Genomic DNA, 25,139 nt, shown 5'->3' with positions numbered 1-25,139 from the left:
TTTTCCCCTGCTGTAGGAAATGGGACCATGCTTTGCTGGGGTTTTTCACCTTCCTCTGGATCAACTGTGGGTATAGGATTATGTATGGGATTGAATGATTTTTTTTTTTTATTATTAATTTAATAAACTTGTGTCTTTTTTCAACCTGACTAACTATGTAACTATGAGAGTCAGGTTTGCCCATTCCTTAGAACTTGTGTTTTCGTATTGTGAGAGTCTGTGCAGAAAAACATATACAGTACATGTGATTTTGTTTCCTTTTACATTTGATTTTAGATTCGATGAGGTATATTATGGCCAGTTTATATCCATGTATATGAAAGGTATATTCTTCTTGGATGACAGTGGACCCCCCTTAGGACACATGCTTTTGGCTTTAGGAGGTAAGCAGAATCACTAACAATGTCGGTATATTAAATAGACTTGTAAAAAAAAAAAACTTTAAAAGAAAAATCAGCCTTTTAAAGACCATTAAAAGTGTTGTAATGGTTGAAGGTTTTTTTTTTTTTTTTTTACCTTCCTGCCTTCTATAATTCTATATTAAAAAAAAAAAAAACAGTTGTTGCTCCCTCTCAATCCAGCGATGTCCACGAGAGCCTCAGCTGCACTGGGATTGCCTCTTTATTGCCTGAGACAGTCGGCGCTGATGATTACTGGTGCAATGCTTTTCACTCCTTAACTAGATGCCGACTGCCGGCCGTCAAATGACGGCCAGGCGGCGCACCTATTGTGGCGGGAGGCCGTCCTATGACGGCCTCCCGTTTAAACAGGGAATGCGCACCATCGTGCGCGCGCATCCCTGTTTCTTCGGTGGCGGCGTGTCACGGAGACACCGCTCGCCACCGAAGGGGGTGAACAGCCATTCGTTATGGCTGTTTACCACGTGATCGGCCGTGATGAAGTCACGGCCGATCACAGATGGTCACACCCCGACTGTGCACGGCGCATGCGCGTGATCACGTCGGTGGCGGCGTGTTCCCCGGGAACACTGCTCGTCACCGACGCTGGTAAACAGCCATTGGCCGGCTGTTTACCCACGTGATCAGCTGTGATCCTTTCACAGCCGATCACTAAAATGTAAACAAACCGCGGTAACGAGATGTTACCGGGTTGTTCTCCTCCTCACACACCGATCGTGTGTGAGAAGGAGATTGCGGTAACATCTCGTTACCGCCTAGTGTACACCAATCACATTGATTGCCTGCCCCCCCCCCCCCCCCCCAATAAAGAGGACCTGTCACCACCCCTCATAGTACCTGTCAATCACAGTCCATCAGAGTACCTGTCAATCACAGTCCATCAGAGTACCTGTCCCGGCCCATCAGAGTACCCGAGTACCTGTCCCGGCCCATCAGAGTACCCGAGTACCTGTCCCGGCCCATCAGAGTACCCGAGTACCTGTCCCGGCCCATCAGAGTACCCGAGTACCTGTCCCGGCCCATCAGAGTACCCGAGTACCTGTCCCGGCCCATCAGAGTACCCGAGTACCTGTCCCAGCCCATCAGAGTACCCGAGTACCTGTCACGGCACACCCGAGTACCTGTCACGGCACACCCGAGTACCTGTCACGGCCCACCCGAGTACCTGTCACGGCCCACCCGAGTACCTGTCACGGCCCACCCGAGTACCTGTCACGGCCCATCAGGGTACCCGAGTACCTGTCACGGCCCATCAGGGTACCCGAGTACCTGTCACGGCCCATCAGGGTACCCGAGTACCTGTCACGGCCCATCAGGGTACCCGAGTACCTGTCACGGTCCATCAGGGTACCCGAGTACCTGTCACAGTCCATCAGGGTACCCGAGTACCTGTCACAGTCCATCAGGGTACCCGAGTACCTGTCAGTCCATGTACCGAGTACCTGTCACAGTCCATCGGGGTACCCGAGTACCTGTCACAGTCCATCGGGGTACCCGAGTACCTGTCACAGTCCATCGGGGTACCCGAGTACCTGTCACAGTCCATCGGGGTACCCGAGTACCTGTCACAGTCCATCGGGGTACCCGAGTACCTGTCACAGTCCATCGGGGTACCCGAGTACCTGTCGCAGTCCATGTACCGAGTACCTGTCACAGTCCATCAGGGTACCCAAGTACCTGTCGCAGTCCATCAGGGTACCCGAGTACCTGTCGCAGTCCATGTACCGAGTACCTGTCGCAGTCCATCGGGGTACCCGAGTACCTGTCACAGTCCATCGGGGTACCCGAGTACCTGTCGCAGTCCATCGGGGTACCCGAGTACCTGTCACAGTCCATCGGGGTACCCGAGTACCTGTCACAGTCCATCGGGGTACCCGAGTACCTGTCGCAGTCCATGTACCGAGTACCTGTCACAGTCCATCAGGGTACCCAAGTACCTGTCACAGTCCATCAGGGTACCCGAGTACCTGTCGCAGTCCATGTACCGAGTACCTGTCACAGTCCATCAGGGTACCCGAGTACCTGTCGCAGTCCATCAGGGTACCCGAGTACCTGTCGCAGTCCATCAGGGTACCCGAGTACCTGTCGCAGTCCATCAGGGTACCCGAGTACCTGTCGCAGTCCATCAGGGTACCCGAGTACCTGTCGCAGTCCATCAGGGTACCCGAGTACCTGTCGCAGCCCATCAGGGTACCCGAGTACCTGTCGCAGCCCATCAGGGTACCCGAGTACCTGTCGCAGCCCATCAGGGTACCCGAGTACCTGTCGCAGCCCATCAGGGTACCCGAGTACCTGTCGCAGCCCATCAGGGTACCCGAGTACCTGTCGCAGCCCATCAGGGTACCCGAGTACCTGTCGCAGCCCATCAGGGTACCCGAGTACCTGTCGCAGCCCATCAGGGTACCCGAGTACCTGTCGCAGCCCATCAGGGTACCCGAGTACCTGTCGCAGCCCATCAGGGTACCCGAGTACCTGTCGCAGCCCATCAGGGTACCCGAGTACCTGTCGCAGCCCATCAGGGTACCCGAGTACCTGTCGCAGCCCATCAGGGTACCCGAGTACCTGTCGCAGCCCATCAGGGTACCCGAGTACCTGTCGCAGCCCATCAGGGTACCCGAGTACCTGTCGCAGCCCATCAGGGTACCCGAGTACCTGTCGCAGCCCATCAGGGTACCCGAGTACCTGTCACAGCCCATCTGAGTACCCGAGTAGCTGTCACAGTCCATATGAGTACCTGTCACCGCCCTTCAGAGTACCCAAATACCAGTCACCAAACCATCAGAGTACCTGTCACCAGGCCATCAGAGTACCCGAGTACCTGTCACCAGGCCATCAGAGTACCCGAGTACCTATTTGCAGCCAATGTCTCATAGAATATACGTTGGGGTGTTTGCTTTCCAAAATGGGGTCATTTTGTGGGTAATTTCACTGTCCTGGTGGTCCAGGACCTTCAAAAGTTTGATGAGTAGGAATGAAATGAGATGTGTCACTTATGCTCCTAGAACACCTGAACGTACTACTTCAATGTTCGGCCTCTCTATGTGGCCAGGCTGTGTAAAAGTCCTACACATGTAGTATCGCCATACTTGGGAGGAGTAGCAGAATGTATTTTGGGGTGTAATTTTTGCTATATACATGCTATGTGTTAGAAATCTCTTATAAATTGACAATTTTGTGTAAAAAAAAAAAAATGCGTTTTAATTTTTTTTCCACATATTTCAAAAACTTCTGGAAAAAAATTAACCATTCAAAAGACTCATTATGCCTCACAGATTATACGTTGAGGTGTTTGCTTTCCAAAATGGGGTCATTTTATGGGAAATTCCATTGTCCTGGTACTCCCGGGCCTTCAAAAGTGTAATAGGTGGTTGAGAAATGAGATGTGTCATTTTTGCTCATAGAACGTCTGAAGGTACTACATCAATGTTGGTGCTCTGTATGTGGTCAGGCTGTGTAAAAGTCTCACACATGTGGTATCGCCGTACTCGGGAAGAGTAGCAGAATGTATTTTGGGGTGTAATTTGTTGTATGCATATGTTGTGTGTGAGAAATAACCTGATAATATGACAATTTAGTAAAAAAAAATAAAAAAAATAAAAAAATCTTCATTTTGCAAAGAAATGACAACTTAAAAAAACTCACCATGCTACTTACTTAATACCTTGGAATGTCTACTTTGTAAAAAGGGGTAATTTGGGGGGTATTTGTACTTTCCTGACTTGTTAGTGTCTCAAGAAATGAGGTACACCTGATGTACTGAAGGCCTGATCAGAAGTGATCAATTTTCAGTGATTGGCACCATAGTTTGTAGACTCTATAACTTTCACAAAGACCAAATAATATATACTAATGTGGGTTATTTTTACCAAAGATATGTAGCAGTATAAATTTTGGCCAAAATTTATGAAGAAAAATTACTAATTAGCAAAAATGTATGACAGAAACAAAGAAAAAGGCATTTTTTTCACAAAATTTACATTTTATTTTATTTATAGCACAAAAAATAAAAAACCCACTAGTGATTAAATACCACTAAAAGAAAGCTCTATTTGTGTGGAAAAAAGGACGCAAGTTTCATATGGATACAGTGTTGGATAACTGAGTAATTGTCATTCAAACTGTGAGAGCGCTGAAAGCTGAAAATTGGTCTGGCCAGGAAGGGGGTGTAACTGCACTGTATTGAGGTGGTTAAAAAAAAATTGTAATCTTAAATTTTTTTACCTGCAAAAAATGTGCTATTATTATTATTATTACTGTATTATTATATTTTAGTTTTATTTTTTCTAAAGTGAACTACTCATTTTAAAGGGCTGGAATTTAGAGAAAAAAGTTTTACAAAGGTGAACTTACCCTTTAACCACTTGCCGACCAGGCGCCGTCATTATGCGCGCACAAGGCTGCAATGTCCTCCGCCATGAGAGCCAGAACAGGGATTTGTGTGTGTGTGTAAACACACAAATCCCCGTTCTGACAGAGGAGAGACAGATCGTCTGTTCCTATTCAGGAACAGCGATATGTCTCCTCCTCCCGTCTGTCCCATCCTCCCCACAGTTAGAAACACACGAGGGAACACATTTAACCCCTGGAACGCCCCCTAGTGTTAACCCCTTCCATATCAGTGACATTTACACAGTAATCAGTGACATTTATACAGCGATCAGTGCTATACAAATGCAATGTCCCAAAAAATGTCAAAAGTGTCCGAACTGAATGTCGCAGTCCCGCTAAAAATCGCAGCTCACCACCATTACTAGTATAAAAAAAATAGTAATAATAAAAATGCCATAAATCTATACCCTATTTTGTAGACACAAATTTTTGCGCAAACCAATCAATATACACTTATTGTGATATATATATATTTTTTTTTTTTTTTTTTTTTGTGTGGTTACATATTTTTTACCAAAAAAATGTAGTAGAATACATATTGGCTTAAACTGATTAAGAAATTTGTTTAAAAAGAAATTGGGATATTTATTATAGTAAAAAATATATAGTGTTGTGTTTGTTTTTTTTTTGTTTTTGTTTTTTTTTCAAAAATGTCGTCTTTTTTTGTTTATAGCGCAAAAAATAAAAACCGCAGAGGTGATTAAATACCACAAAAAGAAAGCTCTATTTGTGGGGAAAAAAGGACGCACATTTTGTTTGGGTATAAGGTCATACGACTGCGCAATTGTCAGTTAAATCGTCACAGTGCCGTATCACAAAAAATGGCCTGGTCATTAAGGGGGCAAATCCTTCCGGTCCTTAAGTAGTTAAAGAAAATCAGTAATTTTGCCACTAGCCCTTGTAGAGCTCAGTACCTATAGTGCTGTGTACCCCAGTGAGGACCTGTCTTCCTTTGTGACCCCCTTCTGCCAGGGTGTGTGTCAACAAAACAGTTTTTTACATCCCACTTGCATGAGGCTAGCGGCTTACAGGGCAACTCCACTTTCGTGGAACAAAAAAATATTGCCATTGAATGTCATTAAAAAGTACCTTTCCTTTTCAATCTGCAGCTCTGTAATTTACTGTAAAATGCAATGCACTGTGGCTACCTGGAGGTGTTCTGTAAATAGAGGGGTTGATTTGCTAAATCTGATGCAGCTGTGCATTGTAGCCAATAAGCTTCTAAATTCAGATTATTCAATTAAGCTTTTGTCAATAAAACCTGGAAGATGGTTTCTGTGCTCAGCTGCACCCGATTCTGCGCACTCCACCTTTAGTAAATAACCCCCAGAATGTCTACAGTACATATTTGAATTTAAGTACCTTGTATGTCTACATTTTTGACTTTCGTTCTATTTTTTTTTTTTTTTTTTTTGTAACAATTTATTTCATTTTCAACAGGATATCTGGGCGGTTTTGATGGTAACTTCATGTGGAACAGAATTGGGGCAGGTAGGATGCAAGGCACAATAGTCCAGCAATGGTAGCTAGAACCCTTTTCCTCTCTGGCATCCCAGTGTGTTTGATTTTTGTGTGAGGCCACACATTGTCACAACAGTGACATTTTCACAAGTTTGTGATCTCTAAACTTCTGAACTACATTGCACCTGCTTTTATTAGCATTTGATGTTCATGTCATTCAGAACATCTGACTTAAAGAGGAACTGCAGTCTGCTCACATAATTTGTAATAAAAACATCTTTGCCATTCTGAAGCTTCCCTCCAACCACTTTTGCATATTTTATATATACTGTGGTTCTGTACTTGCCAAATCTCCCTCCACTATGTTATGCAGCTTTGGGGGCTCCCTTATTGTGTTATTTTTCCTTTTTACAATCTCCCTCCACTAAGTCTGGCTGCATCCATCTTAACTGTGGGCAGCTGAAGCTGCTGCCTGTTCACTTCCTGGATTTACACCTCCAGCTCTGCAGATTTCATTTGCCCTCTTTTATGATTCTTCCCCCCTCCCTTCCTGGCAAACTCTCTCTCTCTAGAGAGAGAGAGCTTTGAATGATGTCATAAGCCTAGGCTAATGGCCAGACAATAAACAGGAAGTGGACTGTATAAGGTATTTACGGCCAGAAAAAAAAAATGTTTTACTGTCCAAAGTTAAAACAACAAGGGCAGAGGTTTTAATAGATGGAAAGATGAAAAAAAGACTCAAGGTCCACCTTAAAGCGGGGTTCCACCCTAAAGTGGAAATTCTGCTCATCGGAACCCTCCCCCCCCTCCAGTGTCACAGTTGGCGCCTTTCAGGGGGGAGGGGGGCGTAGATACCTGTCTAAGACAGGTATTTGCACCCACTTCCGGGCATAGACTCCCATGGGAGTCTATGCCTCTTCCTGTCCCTGCACCTTGTCTGCTGGGACACACACGGGTCCCAGAGACAGCGTGGACAATTCCTATTGCACTGCGCGACTCGCACATGCGCAGTAGGGAACCGGGAAGTGAAGCCGCAGCACTTCACTTCCTGATTCCCTCACCTAGAATGGCGGCGGCAGCAGCTGAGAGCTGAGCGATCGATCGGCCTCGGCTGCCAACATCGCTGGATCCCGGGACAGGTGAGTGTCCATTTATTAAAAGTCAGCAGCTGCAGTATTTGTAGCTGCTGGCTTTTAATAATTTTTTTCACAGTGAAATCCCTCTTTAATTGTAACCTAAAGCAAAGTATTGGGAGAGGATATTCATTTTTCTGTTACATTATTTTTTTATTGAGCTTTACAGACTTGATAAAGGTACTTCCAAACTGACAGACTTTTACTATAGAATGCAAACATGTTGACAGACAGAAGAATCTAGAGCAGATGTGCATGGTAACCAGCTTCCAATGTTAGCTTCTTCAGTTACAGTGGAACTTTATTCATAACAACTATATAAAAAAATAACGTTCCTTAGCAAAGAACATACATTCCACATTAATAATTGTGCTACCAAAATAAGTGTGTGCTGTAAATTGCCTTCAGTATTGTTCATGTTTCTTCTTGGCAGAGGCTGCCATTTTGCTGAAGCCCCGAGCCCCTGAACAGCAGTAAATCTTTAGGCTGTCAGCAGATCTGCCTCCAGTGGCTCTGATTTTCAGCATAATGCCAAAAATGGAGAGCGACTGAGCATGTGCAGAGCAGGGTGCGACGGTGTATTACAGGATTTTAAAAAGTATACACACTTTTTAATGTTTTACATTGCTATATCTGCAAAAGAGGTCAGCTTGTAGTAATCTAGCAGGACTTAAAGCGGGAGTCCGCCGGGACTCCGCGTTTTTTTTTTTTTTTTTTTTTTTTTTTTTTTTTAAAGCCAGCAGCTACAAATACTGCAGCTGCTGACTTTTAAAATAGTGACACTTACCTGTCCAGCACGCCCGCGATGTCGGCACCCGAAGCCGATCTCTAGATCGTCTCTCGGGTGCTGCCGCCGCCATCTTGGGTATGGGAATCAGGAAATGGAGCCTTTCGGCTTCATTTCCCGGTTCCATACTGCGCATGCGCGAGTCGCGCTGCGCAATAAGGACGGTCCCCGCTGCCTCTGGGATCTGTGTGTTTCCCAGCAGGCAGCGGGGCACTTGCGGAAAGGGGCGTAATCTACGCCCCTTTCCGCAGAGAGCTATCCCGGAAGTGGGTGCAGATACCTGTACTGTACAGGTATCTGCACCCCCTCCCCCCTGAAAGGTGCCAATTGTGGTGCCGGAGGGGGGGAGGGTTCCGATGAGCGGAAGGTCCACTTTAGGGTGGACCTCCGCTTTAAGCACTTCAGCCCTGGAAGATTTGACTGCTGAATGACCAGAGCACTTTTTGCGATACAGCACTGCGTCGATTTAACTGACAATTACGCGGTCGTGCAACGCTGTACCCAAACAAAATTGACGCCCTTTTTTTCCCCCTCACAAATAGCGCTTTCTTTTGGTGGTATTTGATCATCTCTGTGGTTTTTATTTTTTGTGCTATAAACAAAAAAAGAGGGACGATTTTGAAAAAGCACAATATTTTGTACTTTTTGCTATAATAAATATCCCCAATTTTTTTCTCAGTTTAGGCCGATATGTATTCTTCATAGTTTTGGTAAAAAATTGCAATAGGCATATATTCATTGGTTTGCGCAAAACTTATAGTGTCTACAAAATAGGGGATAGATTTATGGCATTTATATATTTTTATTTTTTATTTTTTTTACTAGTAATGGCAGTGATCTGCATTTTTTTTATCATGATTGCGATATTATGGCGGACACATCCGATGCTTTTAACACATTTTTGGAACGATTGACATTCTACAGCGATCAGTGCTATAAAATGCACTGATTACTGTGCAAAATGTCACTTGGCAGGGAAGGGCTTAACTCTAGGGGGCAATAAAGGGGTTAACTGTTTTCCCTGACTGTGTGTTCTAACTGTAGGGGAGGGGACTGACTAGAGGGGATGACAGATCGTGGTGCCTAGCTATTAGGAACTTGCGATCTGTCTCTCCTCACATAACAGGGATTTGTGTGTTTGCACACACATCCCTGTTCTACCTCTCTTGCCCGGTGGTCATTGCAACTGCCATTCACGAGCATTGGCACCCCACAAGTGCTCGTGGGAATGTGCCAACCTGCCGCAAGTGGCTAAAGTATACAGTGAGGGGAAAAAAGTATTTGATGCCCTGCTGATTTTATGTTTACCCACTGACAAAGAAATTATCGGTCTGTAATTTTAATGGTAGGTTTATTCTAACAGTGAGAGACAGGATAACAAAAAAAAATATCCAGAAAAACGCATTTCTAAAAAATTATAAATTGATTTGCATTTTAATAAGTTAAATAAGTATTTGACCCCTTCGCAAATCATGACTTAATACTTGGTGGCAAAACCCTTGTTGGCAATCATGGAGGTCAGACGTTTCTTTTAGTTGGTCACCAGGTTTGCACACATCTTAGGGGGGATTGTGTCCCACTCCTCTATGCAGATCCCCCCCAAGTCATTATGGTTTCGAGGCTGACGTTTGGTAACGGCCATAGTAAAATGACGTTTGGTAACGGCCATAGTAAAATGACGCAGGCAGGAACATCTGCTCCCTCCAGGTGGATGTCGCGGATCCTGTGGGGACCCGCAGAGCGTCGATTGGGGATGAAGCATGTCCCTCGGGACACAGTCCATCCCCGATGAGGGTAAAGGGGCAATAAAAATGGCTCTTTGCCACGTGACCGGCTGTGTCCAATCACAGCCAGTCATGTGTTGTGCTCGTAATCGCCGCCCTTGCTTGCGGGGATGAGCTTTGTCCCTCGAGCCCAGCCCATCCCCGATCAGGGTAAAGAGCCAATGAAATTGGCCCCCTCAGTCTGTTAGCAGCTAGGAGGGTGGGATTGAGCACCTTGTCCTAAGTCCCCAAGGGTGGCAGACAGGGTGGGTCAGCATGGTGGGCCTCTCGGCTATCCGAGCAATGGGTCTGCGAACTGATTTCATTGGGCTACAAGATAGAGTTCCTCTCTTGGCCACCAAACAGATTTTTTCCCTCCAGCATACCTTTACTCCCGGCTCGCCACGAAGCCTTGTTTGAGGCAGTAAGGGACCTGCTCAGATTCGAGGTGACTCCATCAGGGGGACTCCATAGTGTCTCTGGACATCCAGGACGCATGCTTGCATATACTCATATGCCTCAGGCATCAGAGGTTTCAGCGATTTGCAGTGGGGGAAGAGCACTACCAGTTTGTGGCTCTCCCCTTTGGCCTGGCATCAGCACCCTGAGTCGTGGGAGGAATCCCAGTTACCGATCAATGTGCTTAAGCTTCAAGCAATCAGGCTATGTCTCTCCACATGATCAATGAGGCTAAGAGGGCGTCCGATCAGGATCCAGTCAGACAACACCATGGCAGTGGCATATGTCAACCATCAAGGAAGAACAAGGCGCTCAGCTGCAGCACGAGAGGTCGCTCACATCCTCCGGTGGGCAGAGCGTCATGTACCGGCCCTATACATCCCGGGAGTAGAAAACTGGCAGGCGGACTACTTAAGTCACCAGATGCTGGACCCAGGAGAATGGTCGTTGCATCCAGAGGTGTTCAGGCATGTTTGCCTGCGGTGGGGCACACCAAATGAGGATCTCCTGGCCTCTTGGCTCAATTGAAAGGTGCGGAGGTTCGTGTCGAGGACCAGGGATCCTTGGGTGGATGTGTCAGATGAGTGGAGGGGATTCCAGTGATACTGATCGCCCTGCATTGGACTCGGCATCCTTGGTACGCCGACCTAGTACGCCTGGTGGCGGTTGCCGATGCGAGAAGACCTCCTATTGCAAGGTCCAATACTCCATCCTGCTTTACCGTTGATGGTTTTAGCGATATGGCTGTTGAAAGCCAGGTGCTAAGGAACTGAGCTCGGTCAGACTCAGTAATCTCCACTATGCTGAGGGCACTAAAATCTTCTTCTCTGAAGATATACCATCGTACATGGAAGGCTTATATCTCCATGTGTGAGGAGATGGGGTGGCGCCCGCACACCAATTCAGTTTCCAGGATCTTGCTGTTCTTACAGTGAGGAGTGGACCAGAAACTGGCCTTAAGCACCATCAAGGGCCAGATATCAGCCTTGGCTGTCTTTTGTGTTTTTTTTTTTCCCCCAACGTCCCCTAGCATCTCACTCATTGGTAAGCACCTTTTGTGCAAGGGGTTCGACATGTAGTCCCTTCGGTTCGACCTCCCCTACCTTCGTGGGATCTGAACCTTGTGCTATCGGCGCTTCAGAAACCGCCGTTTGAGAACATCCGGGAAATTTCCTTGTTGTCTCTTTCTCAGAAAGTGGTCTTTCTAGTGGCTATTTCATCTGCCAGGAGGGTTTCTAAGTTGGCGGCCTTGTCTTGCAAGTCACCCTACCTGGTTTTCCACAAGGATAAGGTGGTGTTGCATCCGCAACTTCCTTTCTTCCAAAGGTGGTTTCGGATTTCCATCTCAATGAGGACATTGTGTTAACATCCCTGTGTCCTAAGCCGACACATCCTAAGGAGATGGCCCTCCATTCCTTGGACGTGGTCCGGGCCCTAAGGGTATATCTGTCTGCCATTGCTCCCTTCCGGAAGTCAGATTCCCTGTTCGTTTTGGTGGCTGGTCCAAAAAAAGGGCCGTCAGTCTCGTCAACCACCATTTCACAGTGGTTCAGAGAGATCATGGTCCAGGCTTACACCTTGAAGGGGCAGGTGCCCCCCTTTCCTGTCACGACCCATTCCACCAGCGCAATTGGGACCTCCTGGGCTTTCCGACATCAAGCGTCTGTCTCCCAGGTGTGTAAGGTGGCGACTTGGTCGTCCGTTCACACTTTCACAAAGTTCTACAAAGTTGATGTGAGCGCATCTTCAGATGCTTGCTTTGGCCACAAAGTTTTGCAGACGGCCGTGTAATCGTTGCAATTTACACTTTTTTGTTTTTTCTTGTAAGATAAAGTTACATTTTGGTTGTAAACACATTCTGATGCATACGTTAGCTGCAAGTTCTGATGCGGTTGTTTCAGATGGCAACTCCTCCGTTGAGGAGCGCCTCTGGCTGTGGGTGAACTTATGTTTGCCGTTTCCACCCCTCGTTCTGACACTGCTTGGGGACATCCCTACGGTCAAGATTTAATGGAGCTGTGTCCATCAATGAATGAAAGACAAAATAGGATTTTTGTACTCGCCGTAAAATCCTTTTCTCTGAAGTACATTGACGTACACAGCACCCACCCTCCTATTATTTTACGTTATACTGCTTGTTGACTTACTAAGCTGCAGGAAGCAGGCTGAGGGGTTACAGCCAGAGGGACCACCCCCTGGGCGGAACTGTGCAGTTCTGTTGTTTTCACATGTATTACATGTTCTGCCTAGTCCTCTCCTGAAGGTGGTGTAATAACCCTACGTTTAAGATTTAATGGAGTTGTGTCCGTCAATGAACATGGGAGAAAAGGATTTTACTGCAAGTACAAAAATCCTATTTTTGTATAGCTAACAAGCAGAGATTAGGAGCACTCCCTTTAAGAGCCCTTTCACACTGGGGCTGCCCATGCGTTTGCAGGAAAGCACCACTGTTTAAACTGCACTTGTCATGTACCTTACAGTGGAGCCCCAGATGATGAGGGTGGCCTCTTGCACAATTCCTGTCCAAGCACCCCTGGTAGTGGAGACAGGGACTGCTAGGACAGTGGAAAGGTGCAGGCACCTTGCAGATGTGGGAGCGAATGTTGAAGACACAGGAGCCCTTGCCATGGTGGAGTGGAAGCTGGTCACGAGTCTTGTTCATTGGGAGCCAGGCAGATGCCAGAATGTCGGGAACAGGCAGGAGTCGCTAACGTGCTGGCAGTGGGGTATCTGATCAAGAGACCGATCCCCGTAATCATAAGTCCAAGCCGGGGTCAGTAATATAGGCAAGAGGCAGATAAACAGGCAGGGATGATCCAATGTCAGCAGATATGAATAATAGTCAGGAACACAGGAACCAAGCTGAAGACAATCCAGCACTGAAGCCAGGCAGACTCTCCATTTAAATAGTGCTGCAGAATTTGTGGATGCGTGCATCCGCACACTAGCACATGCTAGTCTGGATGAGCCATTGCGCATGCCCATTCCAATCCTTGCCTGTCTTGGTCTGTGGCTCCACACATGCGCATTAGCATTTACTGAACGGGGATTGGCAGCTGCTGCATAGGAACGAGCACTTGCTGTACGAGTTCTCTGACAACACCACCTGGGTGTGAAAGCACCCATTGCAATGAATGGGAGGCAGTTTTTAGGTGCTATTTCTTGCGCTAAAACGCCTGAAAACTGCCTCCGTGTGAAAGGGGTCTAAACCTCCATACACACTATTAGATTTTCTGCTCATTGTTGTCTTTAGATTTACTAAAACCATGTAGTGAAAGGGCCTGCCTGATTGTATACAAATTGAAACTCCTAAGGTTTGACCTCATTTTATATGATTTTGGTAAATCTGATAACAAAAATCTGCAGAAAATCTAATAGTGTGTATGGGGCTTTAGAGTGTGCTCCTAATCTGTTTGTTACCTACAGTGCCTTGGGAAAGTATTCGGCCCCCTTGAACTTTTCAACCTTTTGCCACATTTCAGGCTTCAAACATAAAGATATAAAATTGTAATTTTTTGTGAAGAATCACCAAGTGGGACACAATTGTGGAGTGGAACGAAATCTATTGGATATTTTAAACTTTTTTAGCAAATAAAAAACTGAAAAGTGGTGTGTGCAAAATTATTCGGCCCCTTTACTTTCAGTGCAGCAAACTCACTCCAGAAGTTCAGCGAGGATCTCTGAATGATCCAATGTTGTCCTAAATGACTGATGGTGATAAATAGAATCCACCTGTGTGTAATCAAGTCTCTGTATAAATGCACCTGCTCTGTGATAGTCTCAGGGTTCTGTTGAAAGCGCAGAGAGCATCATGAAGACCAAGGAACACACCAGGCAGGTCCGTAATACTGTTGTGGAGAAGTTTAAAGCCGGATTTGGATACAAATTTTTTTTCCAAGCTTTAAACATCCCAAGGAGCACTGTGCAAGTGATCATTTTGAAATGGAAGGAGTATCAGACCACTGCAAATCTACCAAGACCTGGCCGTCCCTCTAAACTTTCAGCTCAGACAAGGAGAAGACTGATCAGAGATGCAGCCAAGAGGCCCATAATCACTCTGGATGAACTGCAGAGAACATAGGACAACAATCAGTCATACACTGCACAAATCTGGCCTTTATGGAAGAGTGGCAAGAAGAAAGCCATTTCTCAAAGATATCCATAAAAAGTCTTGTCTAAAGTTTGCCACAAGCCACCTGGGAGACGCACCAAACATGTGGAAGAAGGTGCTCTGGTCAGATGAAACCAAAATCAAACTTTTTGCCCACAATGCAAAATGATATGTTTGGCGTAAAAGCAACACAGCTCATCACCCTCAACACACCATCCCCACTGTCAAACATGGTGGTGGCAGCATCATGGTTTGGGCCTGCTTTTATTCAGCAGGGACAGGGAAGATGGTTAAAATTGAGGGGAAGGTGGATGCAGCCAAATACAGGACCATTCTGGATGAAAGCCTGTTGGAGTCTGCAAAAGACCTGAAACTGGGATGGAGATTTATCTTCCAACAAGACAATGATCCCAAACATAAAGCAAAATCTACAAAGGAATGGTTCACAAATAAACTTATGCAGGTGTTAGAATGGCCAAGTCAAAGTCCAGACCTGAATCTAATCGAGAATCTGTGGAAAGAGCTGAAAACTGCTGTTCACAAAGGCTCTCCATCCAACCTCACTGAGCTCGAGCTGTTTTGTAAGGAAGAATGGGCAAGAATTTCAGTCTCTCGATAGAGACATACCCCAAGCGACTTGCAGCTGTAATCGCAGCAAAAGGTGGCTCTACAAAGTATTAACGCAAGGGGGCCGAATAATTTTGCACGCCCCACTTTTCATTTTTTTATTAGTTAAAAAAGTTTCAAAAATCCAATAGATTTCGTTCCACTTCACAATTGTGTCCCACTTGTTGGTGATTCTTCACAAAAAATAAAAATGTTATATCTTTGTTTTGAAGCCTGAAATGTGGCAAAAGGTTGGAAAGTTCAAGGGGGCTGAATATTTTCGCAAGGCACTGTATATAAAAGACACCTGGGAGCCAGAAATCTTGCTGATTGAGGGATCAAATACTTATTTTACTCATTAAAATGCAAATCAATTTATAACTTTTTTTTTTTAAATGCATTTTTCTGGATATTTTTATTATTATTCTGTCTCTCTTAGTTTTCAGGGATTTCCTCTCGCTTCCTATTTGGCTATGGGATGGCGGAAAAAAAATCTGACATGTTATAACCCCCCCTTGCCCCATCCATAATGGGGGGGGGGGGGAAGTTTTGCCTATAGGTCTACTCTAATTTTGTGACTAAAGTTACACTTTAAGCTTTGAATGGAAAAGCTAGAAGCTAACTGGTTGCCATGAACACCTGCTCTAGCTTCTGGCTGCTCCAGTCTTCGTAACTTCCCCTCACTGTGTGTGGAAATTTCTTGCCAAACTAAGAAAAATTACACCTAGGGGTTGGTAAAGTCCTGTGTACCAGGTCTAATTAATATGCCTGTTTATAAACTTTTTGGTTTACTCAAGAATATTCATTTTTAACTACTTCACGCCCGCGCTATAGCCGAAAGACGGCTACAGTGCGGACGCCAATTGCCGGGAGGGCATCCCTGGACGACCTCCTGTTTACTTCCGCAATGCGCGCTCCCGCGAGCGCACATCAGGGAAGTTCTGTGCTGGCTGTGTCCCTTGGACACAGCCAGTCACAGATCGCTGTAAATGGCCAATCACAGGGGCCGTTTACAGTGCGATCAGCGTTTCCAATGAGAGATGGTCTCATATGTAAACATATGAGATCATCTTTCATTGCCAGCTCTACTTCCTCACACAGAGACAGTGTGTGAGGAGGGAGAGCGAACGGCTTAGTCAGAGAAGGAGCGGTTAGTGGGGAAAAAAAAAGTGCCCATCTGCCCCCACTGCCACCTGTCAGTGCCATCTGTCATCAGTGCCACATAGTGTCAACTGTCATCAGTGCCACCTGTCAGTGTCACGTGTCATCAGTGCCATCTGTCATTAGTGTCACGTGTCATCAGTGCCACGTTTCGGTGCCATCTGTTATCAGTGCTACGTGTCATTGTCCTGGTGCTCCAGGGCCTTCAAAAGTGTAATAGGTAGTCAACAAGTTAGATGTGTAATTTATGCTCCTAGAACACCTGATGGCGCTCCCTGCATGTTGGGCCTCTCTAAGTGGCTAGGCTGTGGAAAAGTCCCACACGTGGCATCGTAATACTCAGGAGGAGTAGCAGAATTAATTTTGGTGTGTCATTTGTGGTATACAGATGCCATGTGAGAGAAATAACCTATTACAACGATCATTTTGTGGGGAAAAAAAAATCGTCATTTTGCAAAGAATTGTGGAAAAAAATTACAACATCAAAAAGCTCACCATGCCTCTTACTAAATACCTTGGAATGTCTACTTTCAAAAAAGGGGTCATTTGGGGGGTATTTGTACTTTCCTGGCTTGTTCGGGTCTCAAGAAATGAGATAGACCACCAGTACATCAGGTGTGATCAATTTTGTATGATTTGCACCACAGCTTGTAGACTCTCTAACTTTCACAAAGACCAAATATTCACTAATATGGGTTATTTTTTACCAAAGATATGTAGCAGTATAATTTGTAGGCAAAATTTTCTGAAGAAAAATGTATAATTTGCAAAATTTTATCACAGAAACAAAGAAAAATGCGTTTTTTTCCCCAAAATTTTCGGTCTTTTTTCATTTATAGCGCAAAGAATAAAGAACCCAGAGGTGATCAAATGCCACCAAAAGAAAGCTCTATTTGTGGGGAAAAAAAGAACAAAAAATTAATTTGGGTACAGTATTACATGACTGAGTAATTGTCATTCAAAGTGTGAGAGCGCTGAAATCTGAAAAGTGGTCTGGGCAGGAGGGGGGTTTAAGTGCCCAGTTGTCAAGTGGTTAGATTTCAAAATTTTCCTAACAACAAATGTATTGTATTTTAATGCTGTTGGTAAATGCTGTGTAGTGTGATCGCAAGTCCAGAAGTGATTTGGCTTGGGTATTTACTGCTGAACCAAGGTTACAGTACAACTGACAGGCAGCTGTTCTACCAATAAATGCCGCTGCGTTTGGGTGCCATCTTAGGACCACACTAAGAATTAATAGCTGCCGCCTATGAGAAGATTTCAACTCACTTCCTGTTTTGCTGACTAGTACCATGAAATTAAAGTCTGTCTGCATTTCTACTGAAAGAAAGCAGCTTCTGCCATGCTTTCTAATTAGAACCTATAAAACACTGCAAATCCTGTGTCATGGCAAGCCCCCTCTATTAAATTCTTTGTAAAATAACGATGTTCTATACGTTGGTAAAACCTATAGCAGAGGGAAAACTGTTTAAATAACAAAACAACACCATAATAGTTTCTTTATAAACCTGACAATTTTTTCTCTTCTGTTCTGTAGCATCTGTATACTGCACTGATGTGTTTTTACTGTTTTCTTGCAGAATATGGTAGCAATGTCCCTGTTTGGGCCCTTCGCCTACTGCCAGCTGTGTCCGGAGGATTGTGTGTTCCGCTGGCCTATCAGATAGTACTGGAGCTTGGATTCTCTACGCTGGCGGGACTAATAGCTGCTCTTTTGGTTTTGTTTGGTGGGCTTTACTTTTATTTTAATGATCTGTACATTTATTTTATGTGAACAGAGTAGCAGGTAACACAACATTTATTGGTAAAAGACAATTAACATCACACCTTTAGTAAAATCCAAAAAGCTGGTCATAGTTCTCAGATGGCTTTCACAATTGGGACAGATGCCTAGAGTGCTGCCAGTATGGATACCCTGGTAATGGTCCTGATGTTTCCTGTAGTCAGAATGAGAGTAAGGGGGCACCAGACTAAGTGCAGTAAGCTAGAAGAATGGAAACCGCTCACAAAACTGGCAACTCGCTTCAAATAGGCATGCACATGAATGGTATGCTAAGGTGCTAGTCATAGGTACTCCTGCAGCTTGTTGCAGATATCTGGCTAGGATTCCAGGAGAGCCCTGCCGCTTTGTGGATGGAGTTTGGTAGCCAGAGTAACCAGGCAGCCTCCGGAGGTAGCAGGAAGCAGCACGTGGGCTCTGTGATGCGCAGGTGGTGAAAGGAAGTAATGAAACCAGAACTGATGTTAAAGGCAGCATAGCCACACCCCCTAATTCTTCTATCTGGCACCCCCTTGCTGTCTCTCTGACTACAGGAAACATCCTACCAGGGTATCCATACTGACAGCCCTCCAGGCATCTCTCTCGGTTGTGAAAGCCATCTGAGAACTATGACAAGCTTTTGGATTTTACTAAATGTGAGTTGTCTTTTTCCAATAAATGTGATATTACCGGATACACATGGTCTGTGCACTCTGCTTTGTTAGCTTGTTTACCCTATAGATAGATGTCTTCAGTCTTCCAGAAACACTGCATCGAGTGTGCTGGTTTTGGATCCATTACGAAATCAAAGGACTCTTCCTGTGCACTATCCACCCAAACTATCCTCTCAGTTCATTTAGTTTGATCCAACCCAGTGTACACGTATTTAGCACCATATTGACTATCCTTTCCACTTATTTTATGTGTTCTCTGATTATCTGACGTACTGTAGCTTATAAAAACAGAAGTGTAGAGGCAGGGACAAGTTAGCTAGCAGATAAGGCTAAGACTCCAAGCATGGTCCTTGGAACATATAGAAGTTGGAATCCTAAGCGTGTGGTTGAGGACCGCAGTCCAATTTCTGTACAGAGAAGCACTTTAATCTGACAGGTAAATGTGCAGGAATTTAAAAATGTTTCCTTATGCTGTGTTCTAGAAAATGCTCTAATCGCCCAGTCACGGCTGATCCTGCTGGAACCTGTCCTCATCTTCTTCATTCTTCTGACCTTCCTGTCATACCTCAAGTTTCAGAGTTACCAGCATATCAGGTGAGCACAAGAAGATACCTACCTACCTTAAAGTGAACCTGATCCCAGATCATACACACTCAAGTGTTTTATATAATCTGAACAGTAAACGCAATTTAAAACAAGTCCTCATTCATCTGTTTCTATAGGCATTATGAAGAAATTAAAGTGTCATAAAACCAAAAAAAAATTTTTTTTTATATTGAAGCTTACCAAGTCATAGTTGTCATCATTTATTCAAATTTTTACCTTGAAGTGGTTCTAAAGCCTGAACATTTTTTCACCTTAATGCATTCCTTCTACAGAACGCCTCCAGGTTGTCATATTGCATTGCATTATACAGAAAATTAAAGTGCTGCAGATTGAAAACGAACGGCCTTTTTTTAACATTCAATTACAATATGACTTTAATTTGCTATTTTTATTTTTTTCCCCTGGAAAGTCAAGTTGTGCTTTACCTGACCAAGTTGTCTAGCGAAAGTGGTAGTAAGAGGGTTAGGACAAACCATTTGAAGGAGTACTATTGACCATAGCATACACTTTCATTTTATAACAGCAGCATTGTTATCTCAATACCATCATTAGTTATTTTTGATAATCTAATAAAAGCTTACTTAAAAGATAAGTATTGCCAAAGCTTTTTTGGTCCCTTCTGGTCTTCTTGGGCACAGAGGTGCACTTACTTTTGCACTCATATGAACCAGAATCGGCCGCCAGGAGGCTAAAACCCATTGTCGGCTGACATCAGAGTCGCTCCAGGCTCTGTAAGGATCCTGACAATAATGTCAGAATCCACACAGATGCCTGATTGGCAGCTGGCTCAGCCTCTCAGGGTGCCACTAAGAGCTCAAGTCAGCTCCTCCCACCCTCTCCCCAGCCTGGTGCTCCAGTGAATGCTAGAGGGGCAGAGCTGAGAGCGGTGACTGACAGTCACCGCTCTCTACTCACAGCTGACCAATAACTCAGCGACCAGTGGTCATGTGATTGCTCAGTTCTTGGGCTGATAGCCAGTGGGTGACAAATGCAGCCATAGAGGTGAGTATGAATGTTTGTTTTCTTTTATTCTTATTCTTCTCCTTTCATGTTGTGAGTGCTGCCTATCTGCTGCCATCTCTTTCCACAACTTCCTGGATTCCCTGCATGTTTTGCAACTTTATTTTCCAATTTTAATGACTATGTATTGCATGCGATAAATCAGGTGCTTGGAGGCGACCTATCGCCACCTCATGTCCCGAAAATGCCTCTGAAATGAGATCTGAGAGTGGATCGCCTTCAGAACAGCAGCAGTCCTTATTGCTGCAGGGGTGACAACCCAGTAGCCCTCCAGCGGTTGTGGAACTACAAGTCCCATCGTGCCTCTGTCTGTGGACGTCATACTTGTAACGGTCAGCCTTGCAATGCCTCATGGGACTTGTAGTTCCACAGCAGTTGGAGGGCGACCAGTTTGACACCTGCTTGCTAGTGTAATCGAGCCCCCAAAACAACTTTAGCAATGACAGTAACGTAGCGATTGGATTTAGGTATACTTTAAATAGCTGAGACCGTAGGATGCATAGATAAATTATAATGGTGTTTTCCTCTTTCCAGTCCGTTTTCCCTGTCCTGGTGGTTCTGGCTGGTTTTGACTGGTGTTTCCTGCTCATTTGCTGTGGGGTAGGTTGTATTTTGAGTTTACCTTTCTCATACTTTTCCCTTGTATGATCCTCCTCTAACACTCATCTCCTGCTCTTAGGGTGAAATACATGGGTCTCTTCACTTATCTTCTGATTCTTGGGATAGCTGGAGTCCATAGCTGGCAACTGATTGGTGACCGCAAACTCTCCAATGTATGTACTTGTCTTATCAGCGTAGTGACTGTGTGACCAGCAATTCCTTTTTCATCTCTGCTCTCTCTCTTGCAGATGTCAGTGGCGTTTCACTTGGGAGCACGCTGCCTGGCTCTTCTGCTTGTACCTGCAGCTCTTTACCTGGGAACTTTCTTTATACACCTATCCATACTGACTCACTCCGGGCCCCATGATCACATTATGAGCAGTGCATTCCAAGCTAGTCTGGAGGTAGATGTTGATTTACAATTCTAGACCAGCCTTTCCCAACCAGGGTTCTGTGGAATTCTAGGGTTCTTCCAGAGTTTGCTAGGGGTTCCTGGAACAATGAACAATTTCTGCCTCTCAGATATATAGCCACTGCCATCAGATCTTTCTATCTGTAAGGGGAGCATTCTTCCCAAAGACCAGCAATGTAAGTAGTATTCTTCCTACTGACCACCACTCAATTGTACAGTGAGCTTGTAGATCTAGTAAGTATTGACAGGGGTTCCCTGTGACCTGAAAGTTACTTCAAGGGTTCTTCCATTTGAAAAGGGTATAAAAAGGCTGCTGTATACCATAAGTATGTGAAAAAAGCAATGGCTCACTATTTCTTGTGGTGCTTCAATGATGGCCTGCTAATATCTAAGGTTCAAGAGGTAAAAGCAGACATTTAAAAATCAACTCCAAACTTCATTTTTTTGTCCTTTTAGGACAGACTGGGGAAGAGTTAGAACCTATTTCAGTTTTTTTTGTTTGTAGTCTGTGTGCCCATTGGAGTGCTTTTTACCCTAACTTCCTGACTGGGAGCATGGTAAAATCTCCCCAGTTGGAACACTGACCAAAGCAAACCTTTTTTAAGCAAAATGGGGAGGGGTTAGAACCTCCTGTCAGGTTATTATTACTGTCCGTTTTTCCTGTTCCTTTGACAACTGTAATTTCCTATGATACTTCCCGCCATCTAGTGGCCAATTGCAGTATTTGTTTGTTCCAACTCAGTTGACCAGCACCCATTTGCACAGAACAAATGTACATGCACTTTCACTGGGGGAATTGCTATGCAGATTTTGTTTTGTAAATGCACCCCTAATTATCTAGTGTGAAGACACTTTAACATTTGAGGTTCTAATGTGAAGCCATTCTGCCTTTTGATGACATGCAGTATGTTTATAGACATTATTTCTAAATTGTTAATCCTGTTAATTTCTGGTTTCCAGGGAGGTCTGTCACGGATTACCCAGGGGCAGCCACTAGAGGTAGCATTTGGCTCCCAGATCACCCTTCGGAACGCCTTTGGTAAACCAGTGCCTTGCTGGCTGCACTCACACAAGCACACTTATCCAGTAATGTGAGTATATTATTATTAATATTATACAGGGTGTGTGTGTGTGTGTATGTGTATATGTATATGTGTATATATATATATATATATATATATATATATATATATATATATATATATATATATATATATATATATATATATATATATATATATATATATATATATAACATATATAACTTTTTTTTTAACAATGTGAAGGCAGACAGTACAGCAACAATACAATTTAATACAGAAGGAATCAGAGGGCCCCGCTCATTGGAGCTTACAATCTAAGATGTATTTGCATAGGAGACAGAGGATAAAACTGAAATGCAAAGTCTAATTGCAGCACAATCACATATTACAAACAACGTGAACCAACTGTAATACCAATTATAATAAAAACAGTGTAGTCCCATGCATAGAACTGCTGAAGAAGCCCAATAGGAGAGTGGAACATGTATGTGTGGGAGGAGCCGAAGCCCGTGACGTCAAAACCAGCCATTTGTATCAGCACGGTGAGCTGACGATATTCTAGTTTTTCATATATCCCTGTGAGTGCTTTTAATCCCCTGTTCGGTTTTAATAAACATTTGGAAAGAGAGCACTATGGTCTTTTCTATTTTTTTTATTTGACATAATGATGATCGTGAATAAAAAAGTCAAGTAGCGTGATTAAAAGACAGGAGCAGGAGGAGTGTTGCAGTACCATCAAGAGTTGAGTTCACTAAGGCCATGATGACTCTGTAGTGGAGTCAGATATTTGAGGTGAGCACTGCACTTTATTCAGATATGGTGAGCACTGCACACATTGTTGGAAACTATATGAACTGTCACTTTATATGTAAAGTGATGGAGTTCTATGCATGGGACTTTTTACACTGTTTTTATCACATTTGATATTACAATTGGTTCACTTTGTAATATGTGATTGTGCTGCACTTAGACTTTGCACTTATGTTTGAGGAGAGTTTGGTGGACACACTCAAGAAAGTGTTAGCAGCAGTCTCAGCCTAGGGTGTTAGGCTAATATAAGTTAGGTGACATTCCACACGAATAATTGAGTGGATGATTGCACTGATTAGAATTTTATCACATGGAGTTAAAACTGCCCATACTGTGGAGGTCAGGGCATCAATGACATTCTTGGTTGCAAGTGGCCTGACCTGCAGCAATTTTGGCTATCCTTTAAAAAACAAAAACATGCAAGCTATGGCATTTAGTCTGAGGGTTCGACACCCATTCCATATAGGAGACCTTAGAAGCAGAAGCAGACAAATCCAGGCCCATCTCAAATAAATTGGAATATCATCAAAAAGTTAATTTTATTTTAGAAATTCATTTCAAAAAGTGAAACTCCTATATAGACTAATTACACACAGAGTGATATATTTCAAGCATTTCTTTCTTTAAATTTTGATGATTATGGCTCACAGCTAGTGAAAACCCCAAATTCAGTATTTCAGAAAATTCAAATATTTTGAAAAAGTTCAATATTGTAGACTCATGGTGTCACACTCTAAAAGGCTAATTAACTTAAAACACCTGTAAGACCCCTTTCACACTGGGTCTTTTTTCAGGCTCTTTTGGGCTAAAAATAGCGCCTGAAAAACAGCACCCCTGCAGCCCCAGTTTGCGAACCTGAGTGCTTTCACACTGGAGCGGTGCGTTTGCAGGCTGTTAGAAAAAGTCCTGCAAGCAGCGTATTTGGGGCGGTGGAGGAGTGGTATATACACCGCCCCTGCCCATTGAAATGAATGGGCAGCGCTGCTTTTCGGCCGAAAAGTAACTCTAAGACGATGTTAAGGCACTGCTAAAGCTAGCACCGCCTTACCGCTAACGCCCGATGCAGCTCAGTGTGAAAGGGCTCTAAAGGTTTCCTGAGCCTTTAAATGGTCTCTGTCTGGTTCAATAGATTACACAATCATGGGGAAGACAGCTGACTTGACAGTAGTCCAAAAGGCAGTCATTGACACCCTCCACAAGGAGGTTAAGTCACAAAAGGTCATTGCTAAAGAAGTTGGCTGTTCAGAGTGTTGTATCCAAGCATAAAAATGGAAAGTTGAGTGGAAGGAAAAAGGTGTAAGGCAACAGGGATAACTGCAGCCTTGAGATGATTGTGATGCAAAAGCCATTCAAGAGTTTGGAGGAGATTCACAAGGAGTGGACTACCGCTGGTGTAAGTGCTTCAAGAGTCATCACTCACACACGTATCCAGGACATGGGCTACAACTGTCACATACTTTGTGCCAAGCCACTTCTGAACCAGAGACAATATCAGAAGCGTCATACTTGGGCTAAGAAGAGAAAGGTTTGGACTGTTGCGCAGTAGTCGAAAGTCCCCTTTCTGCATAAAAGCATTCCATTTGGAAATCCAGGTCACAGAGTCTGGAGGAAGAGTGGAGAGGCACAAAATCCAAGTGATGATTTGAGGAGCCATGTCATCTGCTGGTGTTGGTCCACTGTGTTTTTTCAAGTCAGCGCAGCCCTCTACCAGGAAATTCTAGAGCATTTCATGCTTCCTTCTGCTGACTAGCTTTAGCGAAATGCTGATTTAATTTTTCAGCAGGATGTGGCACCTGACCACACTGCCAAAAGTACCAATATCTGGTTTAATGATCATGGTATCACTGTGCTTGATTGGCCAGCAAACTCGCCTGCCCTAAACCTCATAGAGAATCTGTGGGGTATTGTCAAGAGGAAGATGGGAGA

At 44.4% G+C, this 25,139-nt stretch overlaps 1 protein-coding gene across 1 annotated transcript in view; it reads left to right on the top strand.

The window, feature by feature from the left end:
• The window catches only part of POMT1 (protein O-mannosyltransferase 1), a 133,433-nt gene that overhangs the window by 25,149 nt on the left and 83,145 nt on the right, over window positions 1-25,139 (top strand). Inside the window, exons 3-10 of the mRNA XM_077477944.1 lie at window positions 277-383; window positions 6,249-6,299; window positions 17,870-18,016; window positions 19,205-19,316; window positions 20,883-20,948; window positions 21,028-21,121; window positions 21,197-21,352; window positions 22,321-22,451. Coding sequence (XP_077334070.1) covers window positions 277-383; window positions 6,249-6,299; window positions 17,870-18,016; window positions 19,205-19,316; window positions 20,883-20,948; window positions 21,028-21,121; window positions 21,197-21,352; window positions 22,321-22,451 — 864 coding nt within the window. The remainder of the gene's footprint in view (window positions 1-276; window positions 384-6,248; window positions 6,300-17,869; window positions 18,017-19,204; window positions 19,317-20,882; window positions 20,949-21,027; window positions 21,122-21,196; window positions 21,353-22,320; window positions 22,452-25,139) is intronic.

The sequence above is a fragment of the Lithobates pipiens genome, unplaced genomic scaffold (assembly GCF_037356315.1).
Source record: "Lithobates pipiens isolate NorthernLeopardFrog02 unplaced genomic scaffold, aLitPip1_a1.2 Scaffold_1, whole genome shotgun sequence".
NCBI lineage: Eukaryota > Metazoa > Chordata > Amphibia > Anura > Ranidae > Lithobates > Lithobates pipiens.
The sequence above is the reverse complement of the archived record's forward strand: the minus strand, read 5'-3'. Positions and strand labels throughout refer to the sequence as shown.